Source organism: Drosophila ananassae, chromosome 2L (assembly GCF_017639315.1).
Source record: "Drosophila ananassae strain 14024-0371.13 chromosome 2L, ASM1763931v2, whole genome shotgun sequence".
NCBI lineage: Eukaryota > Metazoa > Arthropoda > Insecta > Diptera > Drosophilidae > Drosophila > Drosophila ananassae.
Genome location: NC_057927.1, coordinates 9631473 through 9645970, shown reverse-complemented (window position 1 = coordinate 9645970; position 14498 = coordinate 9631473). Strand labels below are relative to the sequence as shown.

Sequence of the window (14498 nt, the reverse complement as noted above, 5' to 3'; positions counted from 1 at the left end):
TGTGGAGTAAAGTTGAGAAGAAAATAAGTAGTTCAGGCACATAATCCAATGTCATAACAAACTTGCCTGAAATGGCAATGCAATGTCACGGAGAACAACAACGGCGACGCGACAAAGAGAATATATATTTACACAGACTTTCCTATATGGCGCTCTGGTAAATACGAAAATATCTTTATTACCAAAGCAATGTCAACAATAATAGCAGCATCACATTATATTACGAAATACTTGGAGTGAAGTTGTAGTTTAAAATTGTCAAATTCATTTAATATTAGAACCACACTAATGCTAAAGGTAATCTAAGCATTTATGTTGAATTATTAGATAGTTTTAGATTCTTAGCTTAGTTGGCTTGATAGATCCAATTGAATTTGAGTGTTTGTTTAAAGGCCAACCTGAAATTAATCCTCAATATACTCGACTTTAGTCCTATGACAAAATTTTAACTAATTTGAGAACTTTAAGTTAAATTTCAACTTAACTGAACTTGACATTCTCTTTTTCTGGCTTAATGTAAAACTGTAATATATTTATTAATTTAAATAATGGCCAGGCCAAAAAGCAGTGCCCGAAACGGAGTAAAGAAAATAACCCATTTATTTATATCCTTGCTTATATATGGCTGGGGCCCTGTTGCTGCAGTGAATTTATGTTGCTTGTGCAGCCAAGTTATTTTAAATAATTTATAAGAGTTTACGGTCTTTATGCCTGCTGCAATAAATTAATAAAATATTTTAATTAAAAACAGTCATATGTTGACGAATTAAGTTACTACACATTCATGGCTATGATTGTCGTTTTCCACAAAACTGTAGGTAAGAAAATTTGAAAATTAATTCCCTGACTTTGACACTTTTACATATTCAAAGCAATTCAATTGGATGGCTTCTACTTAACCCCTGACATTTAACTATTTGTAGCAAAACACATTCACACGCACAAATACTTGCTATAATTGAAATGTAATTACTTAAACTACTAGCCATCGTCAAGTTGACAAATCAACGACGGCAATATACCAATCCAAAGTCAATGGCTAAATGACACAGTAATTACTTCCAATGATGTGGTAACATTTTTACAGCCCGGGCGACAAAACATTAACAGGATGTCTGACTGCAGCAGCTAACTGGGCAATTTGCTGCAATCCAGTTAGCTGGAAAGCTGCTGAGCAATTTGCCCGGCCATTATTCATGGCACATATTGTGACCAGCTACCAGTTACCAGTTAGCAGGGAGCAGGGAGAAAGAGCCCAGTCAAACGACCGGCAAAAGTGGCAAATCTTTGTTCACACCTTCTCAAGGGAAAGCGGAGAGGTCCTGATTCCGGTTCCGATTCGCTTTGGGTCGAATCAGTGGACTGAGAGGGTCGGGTCGTATGTGTTTGGTGAGCTATTTTTATGGATTTCTGCGTATGTCCTTTTGGTCAACCTTAAAAGTGTTTTCCTCTACATAAATTTGCTATAAAAACCATTTAAACGGAAACGTTTCAAACATTCAAAGAGGGAACCAATGCCAAGACGTAAACTGGCAAAAAATGCTTGCTTTAAAGGAATCTAAATAATTTATATAATTGTTAAAAAGAATTAAAATAAAGGTTAAAGCAAAGTTTAGAGTTTTTTGTTGTTTGATTTAAATGCTAATTTTCTTAATCCTACAGCTTAAATACTTTTTTTTTTCAGTTTAGTCCTGAAAAAATGGAATGAGTCCCAGCTTGGACACATGGGTACGCTCTAGTTGTCCTTTGACTTGTGGTCCGGATCAGATCGGTTCAGTTCGGCTCGATTCGATTCGGGGTGGACCGTTCTGCTGGCCAAATCTAAACTGCTTCAATAAAGCAAATTATCGTTAAAATGCTGCTGCACATAAGAAGATTTACGATTGCTCAGCTCGTTGCCCGTTCTCAGAGCTTGGGGTTCGGATTGGGATTGGCTTTGGGCTTTTGCCAGTAGTTGGGACTCGGGGCGAAGGTGTAGTAGTTGTTGGGGGTCTGTTGTAGGGGAATGGGAACACAGAACCTTTGGCCATGATTCGGTTTTGGTAGCTTGTTGTCCGTTGTACATTTGCGGTTCCCCTCTTCGCTTGTTTACTCGCCAGCTCTTGATTTTTGTTCTCCTGAAGGATACGTTTAGTCGAACCTTTTTGCTTTAGCCTTCCTGTGTGGCCCTTTTTGCTGTTTTTCCTCGAATGGATTTTTTTCGGCTTGTTTTTGTTTTCGTGAGCTCTTGGGTCGCTCCTGCATTCGATTTCCCTAGCACAAGCGAAATGAGCGTATGACCAAAACAAATAACCCACAAAGTGAGTTGTTCGACGGAAAAGGGTGTACGGTTCGAGGGGATAGGAGCTCCCATGTGTGCGTATACGTAACATATTTTTGTGTGTAACTGGTGTGTGCTCTGTATTCGTTGATTTTCAGTGCCATGAATGCTTCAACGCTTCTGGCCACAGCTGGTGCGCAAATCTCGCACAGTTGGTTATTTGACAATTGATGATAGCATCAAGATTGGGTCGCCAAAATGCCCGGCACAAAATCCCAGTCCTATTTCACCGCTGGAGTTAGAGAGGAGCACGTGACCAGTGCCAGTGTCACGGAAATTGTTCAGAGGGTATGGCAATTAGCCTTTGACCTTAGGTTGATGTGCGGAAATTTGAAAGGGAAAAGGTTAGGAGACTTAGTCATGAAATACCATTTATTATTTATGTGAAACTGTATCCTAAAAGGGTCTGGAAAAATGAAAGTAATTTAAATGTTTTAGCTCGAAAGGAATATCAGAAATTTTTAATTTGAAATATAGTAATGCATAGTCGCACGTTTTCATCTCGAAAACTTTATCGTTTTGTATTTATGTTTCTACAAAAACCACATCACCACTACCATTAACTTTTGTCATTTCGCATTTTGGGGTTTTAGATGGCTAAAAGGTTTTTTGCGGCAACTGTTAAAATTGAGGCAGTATTTAATTGCAATTTAATATTTGCTATTTGGCGAAATCAGCCGCAAACCACTTCCTGGAGGGAGGGCAGCTTTATTAATGAGTTGGTATATTTACATAGCATTTAATAGGCCATGTGGGCTTTATTTTTGGCCCTGGTCCAGCTGAAAATTCGCGCAGCATCGGTTATTTTCAGTTGGTAGCCTCTTGATCAGCGCTAATGAACTTTTTGCTATTCTGGCCCAGGACCCCTCCGGCATGTCCTTCGCGATGGCTGGTGTGCTTTCGCCCCACCGGTCCGTTATCAGTGTTAATGCATGCGTTTTCTTTGTCTCCTTTATCGGGACTTCCTGTCATTACTCCTGCTATCGTCCTGTCCCAGCCTCCTGGCTTCCGTGTCGGCGCATTACCTTGTCGCCGTGTCCTCATTGTCGTCGCATTTTCGCCACTTGTTCTCTCGTCCTGTTCCCGTGAGATTACAGCACTCACACTGTGAATAATATTGTACATTTTTATGGGAAAAGAAAATTATTGAATTTTATAAAACTATTAAATTATATAATAGCGTGAAAAAGCATTTTCATCGTTTACTTTTAATTTATTTACTTTTATTCCATTAGAATAATGTCAAGTATTTTTTTAACTTATCTGTCAGTTCCTTTTATTGGCGCACTGGCCATTGCTTAATTTCGATGGCAATTATTTATTTAAACCGCCTGTCGCCCCCGCCATTCAAACATGGCCGGGCTTAATTGTTTGACTTGGCGTCTCTGAAACTATGGCCAGTATTTCCCATCGACCATCACCCATCTCCGCTACTGGTGCCGCTTTGACAACTCGTTGACCGTAAATTTCCAAGTTTTTCATTAGGCTGCCTGCCAGTCCCAGGCGAGACTTTCAGCTCGGCTTTCTAATCAACTTGGCCGCAGTTTGTCGCGCAGCCGCCTCCTTTGTCTGCCACGCCCCGCCGCAACCGCTCCGCCCTTAGACCTGTGTGGGAAAACTTTTGTACCTCCATTCTGGCATGTTTAAAGAAAGCGTTTTCACTGCGATTTCATTTCATTTAGTCGCCTCCTTTGCCGGTCCATGGGCTGTTCTGTTCTGTGCCCGTTCTGTTCTCTGCTGGGCTCCCGCCTTCATTCATTATGCGCTGCTCAGATTTGTAATTTACACCTGAGGCTAACAAGCAGTTGAACAATGGGAGCCGCGAGGGCAGTTATATAACTTTGGGTGCACGGGGAATTAGGCCAATTGGCAAGTTGTTGAAAACACCATAAGAAAGTTGTTGAGGACAATGAGGTATTTTATCATAATGTTAGGGTCATTTTAGCATATTAAAAAAATGTATTCTTGGTGTTTTATAGAGATTTAGATATATACATGTAGAATTTTAAATGTAGGGTTTTAAAATGATATTTTTAGGCAATGATATGAATAAGCAATTGTAATAAATATTTTACAATTACTTATTATTTATTATTATCCTTAAAGAATACATTTTCCTTACTAAAATGTGTACTGCTATTAATTTTTCGTTTTTAATATGTGACATTTCATCCGCATTAAGGAGAAAAAAACGAATTTGGCTAAAAGGCTTAAAAATTTGTGTTTATACACACTCTAAAACACAGAGACCCGCTCGAATAAAGCTATCCTAATGCCAGCGGACCGCCCACTTTTCCGGGACTAGGCCAAAATGCGAAATGGCTGGCTGCAATTATGAGGGTGAGAACTGAGGACGGCACTGTTTCCGTTTGCTAGGGCAGTTTCCTGCAGCAACTGCAACTGCTGTAAAATGTTTATGATGCTTTTATGGCAGCTGCCCTCGGCGCGGCAAGAGCCGGAAAAGGGGGCGCAAGGGGTGGCCCAAAGAATTAACAATATGAATATGAATTATAAATATGCAAAGGCTGCAAGAGGAAAGATGAAGTGCTAAATGGCTTATTACGATTACAGTTATTGTGCTCATTGTACTTTCTATGTACTAGCAGCAATTTAAAGCAATTTTCTTGTTTACACGAACAAAAGTGGCAACAATAAAGCAAAAGGGCGAACGCCAACACATTTTTCTGGCATTGACGTCACACGAAATCCCAAATCCATCATACGCCACGTGGCCCAAGGTCGAGCTTTGTTCGCATATTTAAATTTCAAATAGGTTGCCCCCTCTTGGCACTCGCATGGCTACTTTTTCACTTGTGCATAATCTTTAATTTAAACAAATGCCGAAGGCAAAAAATGAAGCCCAGCATTTGAACAGAGAATCTCTATCCAAGCCAAGCTAAAGCTGGACGTGCCATGCGAACCAAATAAGCCACAGAAAATAGGAACAAAAATATATATTCTACACAATATATAAAATAAAACGCCGGGGATATGGTCAACGGTCTGGGGTCAGAACCGGAACGGAAACTGTCGTCGAATGGATGCGGCCGGAGCTGGGACTGAGAATCAACCCTATGGCAGTTGCTGTTAAAGGCAACGACTTATCTAAGATATTAAAGCTATTCTCAGGGGATTTTTTTGGGAGATGGTGGAAAAGATTGAAAATATACTTAATGAATAACTTGGGGGATCCTTCTAAAATATAAATGAGTTCCAGCTTTGGATTAAGCTTTAATGGGTCTAGTCTTAAATTAACTTGATGTTTAGAAAGAGTTGAATTGTGAGTTCTTACTTGGAACTGACTTTTAACTAATTCTGAAAATCTTGACTGTGCCATTCATCGCTTTATTTTTTATCTAAGTAATTGTTTTGGCCAGTCTCTTTCTCGTATAACATTTTCGAAAATTCCTTCAAAGCCGCAACTGACATCGCATTTTGCCAATGCGTCCAGGAGTTTGTTGGCCAATGTGGTTGGCTATTGCAGTGGCACGAAAGGAATTGGGGGAATTTTGGGTTGCCAGTGGCAACTTGCCACACATATAAAACGCGACCTGCTAAATTTGTAGCACGCGCAGAACTCGGAAATCGCACTAAACTGAAAGCTTTAAGTGTCAAGGAAATAGACCAGAAGTGTGAGAAACAGATCTTGACCTAGGTAACACGTTTTCGTCTTTATCATTGCTTAGTGCCTTTTTTGTCATTTTGTGTTTTGTATTGTATTTTGACTTTGGGCTTGGGCTTTCTTTTCGGAACTCAGTTTATTTTGTTAGAAATTTATTTATCAACGCTTTTTGTATTTCCGCTGTGGCTGGCTGCTGGGCCGTTTGGCTTTTTGTTTATTTTCATACACTTCCTCATTTTTAATTTATGACAATGGCCCCGGCTATTGTGAGAGCCACGCCCCTCAGCCCGGCAGTGTTATTGTAACTGATGCTCTTATAAATGGCCTCTGCCCGTCAGACAGAGTTTCGTTTGCTGCTTTTATCGCAGAACCGGAAAGTGGCGGATGCGAAAAGTGGGTGGCCCAAAAAGAGGGCTCCTGTCCGAAGAATGGGTAGCTCCGAGTGGCGGCGGGTATTTTCCAGAGGGGGCCACGTACACTTTGTATTTCCGTTAGCCACTATTGTCCTTGACAGTTTCATTATGACAGCTGGCAGGAGTCGCCAGTTGCCTCCCATTTTTCGTTGATTTTGGTTTTTGTTGTTTAGTTCCGCGTTTGTGCTATTAAAGTGTCATCTTGTTGTTGCTGTTGATTCTTTGCGCCAGGCTACTAAAACAATGGCCAAGTGTTGGACTTAATATAATTATTATTATTATTATCAAACGCGCTTCCTTTTCCTGCCGCACAAAAGCAAGATAAGGGACGAAGGACAAGCGCGTAGATAAAACACCGCCATTCATACTCTTGACTGATTTTTAGTTAATTTCATTGCCTTTGTGACCACGGATAAGGGACAATAAAGGGGTTTATTGTCTATCAACTCTCGGACATCTTCCACTAATTATAGTCATTCCGTTCACTGATTAAATGACGTTTAAATTGGCTTAAGTTTTTAGTGGTTACAGAGCTTTGAATTTATAAACTAATAAGTGATTGACGAAGAATCATACAACTAACTCTATAATTCAAAAATGAACAAAAATATAAATGATTATCTTCAAACCATTTTCAATTGAATCATAACGCCTCCTGGACTGTCATAAATCCTCAGCAATGTCCTTGAAACAACTCTTCCGTCCGCGTAAATCCCGAAATGTGCAAATATTTAATTGAAATAAATTCAAGCCCCCTGGCGGGCAGTTGACGTCTGTCTGCCCTGAGAATTCTGAATATTACGAGCAGTCAGACATTTGCAAATTTCGGTTTCGAGTGCGTTATATTAAAAGCTGGCAAGCCGCTCGGGATTTATGGCTGCAACTCGCCTTTTTCGGGGGCCGCTGTTCAGCTTTCAGATTCCCCAGCAGTTTGCAGCTCCCGGGAGCTCCCAGCCGATTTCAGATCCTTTGGCTCCAGTGGCCGGGCTCACATAAATATGCAATTATTTTGCATTTTCCGCTCTCCGGCTCGATTTTTATTTATTCGCAGCTGCCATTTGCTGCGGCGTTGCGGTCTCACGCACATTTCGCCATGTTTATGGCGCTCGCGACTTCTGGGCGGCGACAGCAAATTGACTTTTACACAAAGATGCTGGCGGTGGCTTTTCGTGGGAGGGCGGGCCAGCATGGTTGGAGCATATCTTTTTATGCGACATATTTATTTGTTGATTCATATATTTATTCTTATTTATATGCATAATTTGCATTTGACATATTTTTATGAGGCCTGTGCCGCCTGCAATGCCGGCACATGCCAGGAGAAATCAAAATACGGTTCGCTGAATGCAAATATTTTCACATTTTCCGAATCATCTGAAAATTTCTTCTCACATTAAAGCCGTTAAAGTTTGTTCCCCGGATGAATAATATAACCTTTACTGCAATAAGCTAACTTACAAAAAGGATCAAATTTAATTTTTAACAAAACCAATGGGTTCTTATTTCTCTTACGAACAAAATAAATGAAAAAATATTTGTTTTTACATTCAGTTGCTTGCTTAAAGATTACAGGGCATTTTTATCCGAATATTTTCAATAAATATTTCAATAAGAGATCCTTGACCTTTTTGAGAGAATTTCAAAACTAGATATGAAAATCCTCAGTATATAGTATGTACTGAGTGTACTACATACACAAATGTGTGTTATTTTGACAAATATGCTTGACAAAATTCCACAACATAGATGTCGAAAAAGGTTCGATTTCTTGTTTTAACTATTTTTATTAAATTTCTGTTGGAGTGTCCTGTGGTCTGTATGTATGGCTATGAGTTTTAACAAATTGAAATGCATCGCAAGTGCTGTCGAGGGGCTTTTTCATGGTGTAATTTGTTTGTAGCTTCGGTTATTACTTATTGTTGTTGCCGCATTGCCTTTTGTGGCAGCGATAAGCCTTTGGCATATCGCATTTTATTTGCCTGGCAGGCGGCAAAGCTGCAAGAAAAATGTTTGTTCATTTAAGATAAATTTATTGTTGTTGTCGATGCAAATTGCAACATTTATTGAATTGTTGCTGCTTTCTGGCTCCACTGTTATTATGATTGCCAATGCCAGCGCTCGTAAATAGTTGTGCAAATAAATTGCGAGCGCAAATAAATCGCAGCTTGCAGGCGATTGCCGAACGTTTATGACACTTGCGGGTAAGGGCGGGCTTACCGTTAATCATGTTCATAAATATAGAACGGCGCTTTAGTCTACACTTGGAGAAATAAGTGTTTTCAAATTCAGAAATTTATAAATGGTTTTAAGTTAATTTATTCTTGTAATAGCATTATTGACTTTAACCTTTAAGAGTATAGTATACTTAAAATTATGTTTAAATAAACTAAGTATTCAGGCGAGTGCACTCACCATTGAATGTGGCCAGCAGCAGGGCTCCAAGCAGGCGCAGCAGGCTCATCCTCAAATCCTTTCCAATTTACTTGTAATCCAGCGCAGAGCCGCTAGTTTAGTGTCGCTCCCGATGCCGGGAATGAGCCTTCGGATTGGGACCCAAACGGAAACGCGTTTACATTGCCGCGATAAGAAGCGGAAGTGCTCGGCTGAAGGCTGAAGGTTCAAGGCGGCAAACGCAGGAAACCGGGTGGCAGTAGCAGAAGTACCACAAGGACTCCGGGGCAGGAAGCACTGCCAGTTTGACTGCCTCTAAATGCGGCGTGCCACCCGCCGAGCGTTGCGATGTCTGTCTTCTTTTTTCCCGTTGATTTTTAGCCCGGCTTTGTCTTTTCCCGAAGAAATCCAGTTTCATTGCTCGCTGTCTCGGTAGCTGATGATATTTATGGCGCCGTTAGTAGTCGCATTTTATTGGGCAAATTAACGCCGTTGCAGTTTTATAGTCCGTGGAAATTACCAGCATTAAGTGCAAATATATCTGTTCAAGAAAGTGTGTATAGTTTATGTTAATAACGACATAAATAGATTAAGGCTTGCAGTGTATAAAGCTATTTGATTCTTGGAATATTGCACTAAAATGACGTATGTATAGGCTATAATTTTTGCTGCCAAATATTAAAGCTGTTGCATTTTCACAGCTTTTGAAGATTGTGTGCATTTAAGATATTTAAATATTAATCCCGCAGGCTGAGCTCATGCATCATCTCATGGCGGAGACTTTTGCTAGCTTACATGCATGAAATCCACGTTAAAGATTTATTGTTCTGGGTGTACGTTATCCTACAGTGGCTCCTTCTCATTCTCCTACTGGTGTTGTTGTTGTTTTATGGCTTTCTGGTTGCCTGCCACTGTTGCGTTCTCGGAATTTCGGGTCTGTCTCGCCTCCCTGACATTCAGACTTTGTCTTTGGCCTGTTTTTGCATTGGCTTTAAGCGAGACGAGACATGCAGGGAGCAGGTTAGGATTTTCCTTGAGTTACCGTGTCACCCATGTGACCCATGTGGCGTATACGTCATGCGGATTGTCTTTGTGGCAAGCGAAACGCCACAAATTGAGCAAATGTAAGCGAAACGATGTAAAGAGCCAATCTCGTGCAAGAACGCGTAACGTCTTGTTCAAGTATGTTTTTAAGAATATTAGAAAGGGTTGCAAATAATAAAGAAATACCATAGAAATGAAAAGCGCTATGATGATGTGAAAGGCTTATTCTTACTTAAGTTTGAAATATTAATAATAATCTTAGCAAATACAAAAATTTATGAGTTCATTGGGGCTGCGGAAACCAAAATTATATAATGTATCTCCGTTTTCTGTCAGTTTCCCAACACATTCATCTTGTTCCATAGAGTTCGTTTCAGCCACCTGGAATGCCAACAATTCAAAACTCAATCTGTAATACACTGCCGGCTACTTGGACTTTTTCCCCCACTCTCCTCGTACTAACTTGACTCCCACGCCAACTGTCTGACAAATCGACAGTTGTATGCTGCAGGCCTAGCCGAAGGGACCCGTGGAATCCGGTTGGGCTCCCCAAGAGGGCCAAATCAAATTGGCCGCCAAACGTTGCCTGGCGTCAAAAGTCATCCATCAAGGACATGGAGCAGATCACACAGGGTGGGCGCATCCAACTTTGCATGAAATTGGCTGTGTTTAAGCCAACGGCAATGGAAGCATCATGAACTTGGACTTGGACAAAGACACATGCACTGCGAAATTTTTGTTATGGTTTTAATTTGCATAACAGACTAGGAAAAAATATCTTAAATTGAATTAAATCCTAGGCAATAAGAAGTTCTTTTCTAATTGAGTTATATATATATACATATAAAAAAATTTTTTAGATTTATTTATGGTTAAAAGGAATTGTTGCGAAAAATTAAATAGCTCAAGAAAAAATATAAAGGACAAAGTTCTTCCAGTGCATTGTTACTCTAAACGAGAGTGGGAAAAAGGGTTTGATTAGCTGTCGGGGGGTATGAGACTCACCACTTGAGACTTAATAAACTGAGCCCGCCGGGCAGCACGGCCCGAATAAAAAACAAAAAAATGTAAATAAATAAACGCTTAACTCCTTTTAAAGCCAAGTTTTCAGAGTGGAAAAAATACGTGCTTGTATACGTGTATAGGAAACGATGTTGGCCGCCAAGAGCGACGAGTTTTTTGCATTATTTTTGCCTAAATCCCCGGCGGCATTATCATCAATTCATCATCACAGTGGGCGGAAAAGGGGCCGGGCAGGAAGTATAGCCGTTTAGTTGTCTGAGCTGCCTGCTCTGTTTATTTAATTTCGACAACAAAAAGTACTCTTGCCAACAAGGAAAAAGTAGAAATTGCCTGCTGCCTTGGTCCGAAAGAGTTGGTCCGAAAGCTTTGTGTGTGAGTGTATGTGCGTATTAATGTGTCTATTTGATGGTGTGTGTGTGTTAGCCATTGCGGCTGTGGCAGCGTCACCAGCATAACCATAGCCGCAACTAACGCCAGCGGCTTGACTGCGACTCTCAGTGATGGTTGGGCCCACACTTGCACAAAATTTAAGAAGTTTTATACTTTTTAGATTATTTTAAAACATTTTTGTATTAAAGAAACTCTTTTTTGATAATGAATTTTTTTTTAAAACATTACATTCTTGTAAATAAATAAATATTGTAGTGTTTCTTCCAGTGCATATGGGTGTATTTGCTTTTTTTACATTCCGTTTTTGCTGTTGCTTGTGTTGCGGCTTTCTATGCCCAAACAACAGGCGAGCTAACAGCAGCACATGAGTCAAATAAATTACCCCAACATTGTTGTTGGCAAATTTTTGATGGTTTAATTTTGTGGAAAATAAGTTAAGCCGCTACTGCGGCGACCATATAACACACACACTCGCACTCACGCCATTCCAAATAAATACGCACACATGAGAAAATACAAAGCATGCGAAAGCCCACTCCGGCAAAAATTGTTGCCTACTTTGCTGCGCCGCGTATACGCAATAAAATAAACGCGTCGCAGTTACATTTCCGGCCTCCTCAACTCGAACCAAAATGGGAACGGAGTGACTGTGGGATCTGGGTACTGGGTATATGTGCTCAGCTTTACTTCTCGGCACATTTTATGCCGCATTGCCATTTTTATTTATTTATTTTTATTTGCCTTTGGCTGCCACTGCCACTGCCATTGCCGTTGCTGTGCGCCCTTTATTCATTCATTTATAAATTATTATTGCAAAACACTCAGACTCCGCCTTCGAGTTCTAAGCACTGTTACTGCCGCTTGAATTTTAGAGATTTTGTGGGCGCGTGTGCATTTCACTTGAAAACGTTTGCCATTTCCAATTTCCGTCAACATTGTTTGCTTAAAAATGTATGAGTTAATGAGTTTCTACCCGCAACGAATTGCTGGCAAAACAAATTAGCCAAATGCTTCAAAATCTGCATGATTCAAAAGAAACAATGCTAAGGCAACGGAGCTCAAGAAAAATTAAAGTGAGTGGAAAGCGGTCACAAGTATTTTCAAGCGTCTGATTTTTTATTTGTCGTTGATATATGTATATTTGGACCAGTCATCTCTTTTCCTCATTTTTTAATGTTCTTGCCATGCATGGAAACTGCTTTTATTTTCCCCTTTTTTGGTATTCGTTTTCGTGCGACGGCTGTTTTGAATTGAGCCACATCATCATCATCCACTTTGTCATCGTCATAGCCATCATCATCATCATCTGAGCCTGATGGCTGACATTGTCAAAAGGGTTTAAGTGGCTATACTTGAACCAGGAGGAGAATCAGCAGCAGAAGCAGCAGCAAGAGCAGCAGTTGAAAGTCCTCACCCCTAATACTAGACAAATATGAAAGCGTTTCTGGAGTGGGCGGCTAGGATTGTGGGTGGTGCCCTGAAGAAGCATGACATGGAACTTATATTTTCACGTTGCCAAGGAGCAGGTTTAAAGCAAGACCTCCGGCTGCGCAGAGCGGAACGAGCCACAAAATGAAAATTTAATGTTATATTGATTCCGATATTCTATAAATAATATAGTAAATTGTGCATGACTAGCTGAGCGTTCAACAAAAGAAACAATGAAGAAAGTTCACCTATTATTGTTTAATGTGAATTAAATTGTTTAGAAAGTATACTTATACTACTTTTTATGCTCCATTTCAATTTAAAAAAAATTCGTGGCATCAAAAATATGTATCGTTTACTACTTTATGTTTTCAAATAAAGAAAGTCCATAGTTCTTTCCTAACCATTTTAATAATAGTATCAATAAACACTGTTTAACGATTAACTTCCCATTGAGAACCCTCTTCTTCATTATGTGCTCTCCAACACCCGGCAATTAAAATCCCCACCTTTCAGTTACTCCAATCACACCTTTTCTTCGAAAAACAGTCGACAATAAACATTTAATTACCAACGATTGTACCCTAAGCAGAGCAGTAATTTGTCAAAGGGTCTAATTAAAAACTTGTAAAAGCCTCCAAAAATACCAAACTTGACAGGAATTGACACGTGAAAAAAATTCCCACAAACCGGCCGGAGATTTGAAAACGTGGAAATGTTTTGTTACGAGCTGATTGGACCATTTTGGAAACACGCAATTCACCTTCGTCATTGTCATGTTAATTAATTTGCCGACACTCGAAGAGACAAGTGAACACGGCTGGTAAAAAAAAGTATTTATTGTGTTAAAGGGTAACCAAAACTGTCAAAAGCATTCGAAGGAGCCAATCTCAAGTGGCAAGGGTTAACTTCCCAGCCTTTTACACTTGTTAAGACTTTCCGATGGGCATCGATTCCTTTCCCCATTCCATTTACCTTTCAGCCGGGGGCATTACACTTTCCAAATGGCAAATTTTGGGACGTCCATAAGGTACGTTGAATATTTTTTATTTAAGATTTAGACATGTAACTATACCTTCTTGTTCTCTATTCTTTAGATGATTTTTATTTTCATTGGATTAATCATCTTTATTGCCTTCATTATTTTACAACAAAAATACATTCATGTTTAGAAAATGAAAGTAAATAATTCATTTTTTTCAGTGGACTCAAAAACAACAACAACAGCAGCGAGACAGATACAGTTCAATGCCTCTGGCATGGTTCATTGCAGATGGTAAGCCGGTAGCCGGCAAACGTTAAAATGGGAAACGGCCAGGCCGAAACACTCATACACTGGGGCACTCACAATTTGTATTCTTTCCTTCGATTTTTTTTTTGGTTTCGTGTTCGTTCAGCTGGCGAAAATTACGTCTTTTTCGACTTATGACCGAGCTGCGTTGCGTATACGCCGCGTGTGACACATGTGGCGCGCGCTGAAAACCCCTGCACGCACAGCAGGCTCTTCGAGACTGAAGCACCGATGCTGCGAATTCACGGCTCAGTATTCCGTTGGCAGCTGCTGCGCCGGGGCAGCGCTGCTGCAGAGCAATAAGAAGAAGACCGAAGCGTTTAGGACCGGAGCAAAGAAATTCGTCGATGGTTCGCTGATGTCATGGGAAGCAGTTGGGAGCAGTCGAAGATGGCCATTCCTTCGCATCAGCGAAAGACGAGCTGGGGGGCCAGCTAGTGAAGCGGCTATATAGTAAGCCCAACATATTGTCGCAGGGCAGCATTCTAACGAAATCAAGGACGAAGCTAAGCACTTCGTGACAGAATCAAGAGTCCCAGTCGACTTGGGGCTCTTCGTAAAATATGATATTTGCTC

At 40.3% G+C, this 14498-nt stretch overlaps 1 protein-coding gene across 1 annotated transcript in view; it reads right to left on the bottom strand.

The window, feature by feature from the left end:
• The window catches only part of LOC6500876, a 35055-nt gene extending 20907 nt beyond the window's left edge, over positions 1–14148 (bottom strand). Inside the window, exons 1-2 of the mRNA XM_001954052.4 lie at positions 13980–14148; positions 8768–9287 (exon numbers count right to left, since the gene is read on the bottom strand). Of these exons, the coding sequence (XP_001954088.2) occupies positions 8768–8816 (49 nt within the window). The 5' untranslated portion in view covers positions 8817–9287; positions 13980–14148. The remainder of the gene's footprint in view (positions 1–8767; positions 9288–13979) is intronic.
• Between the last annotated feature and the right edge of the window lie 350 nt (positions 14149–14498).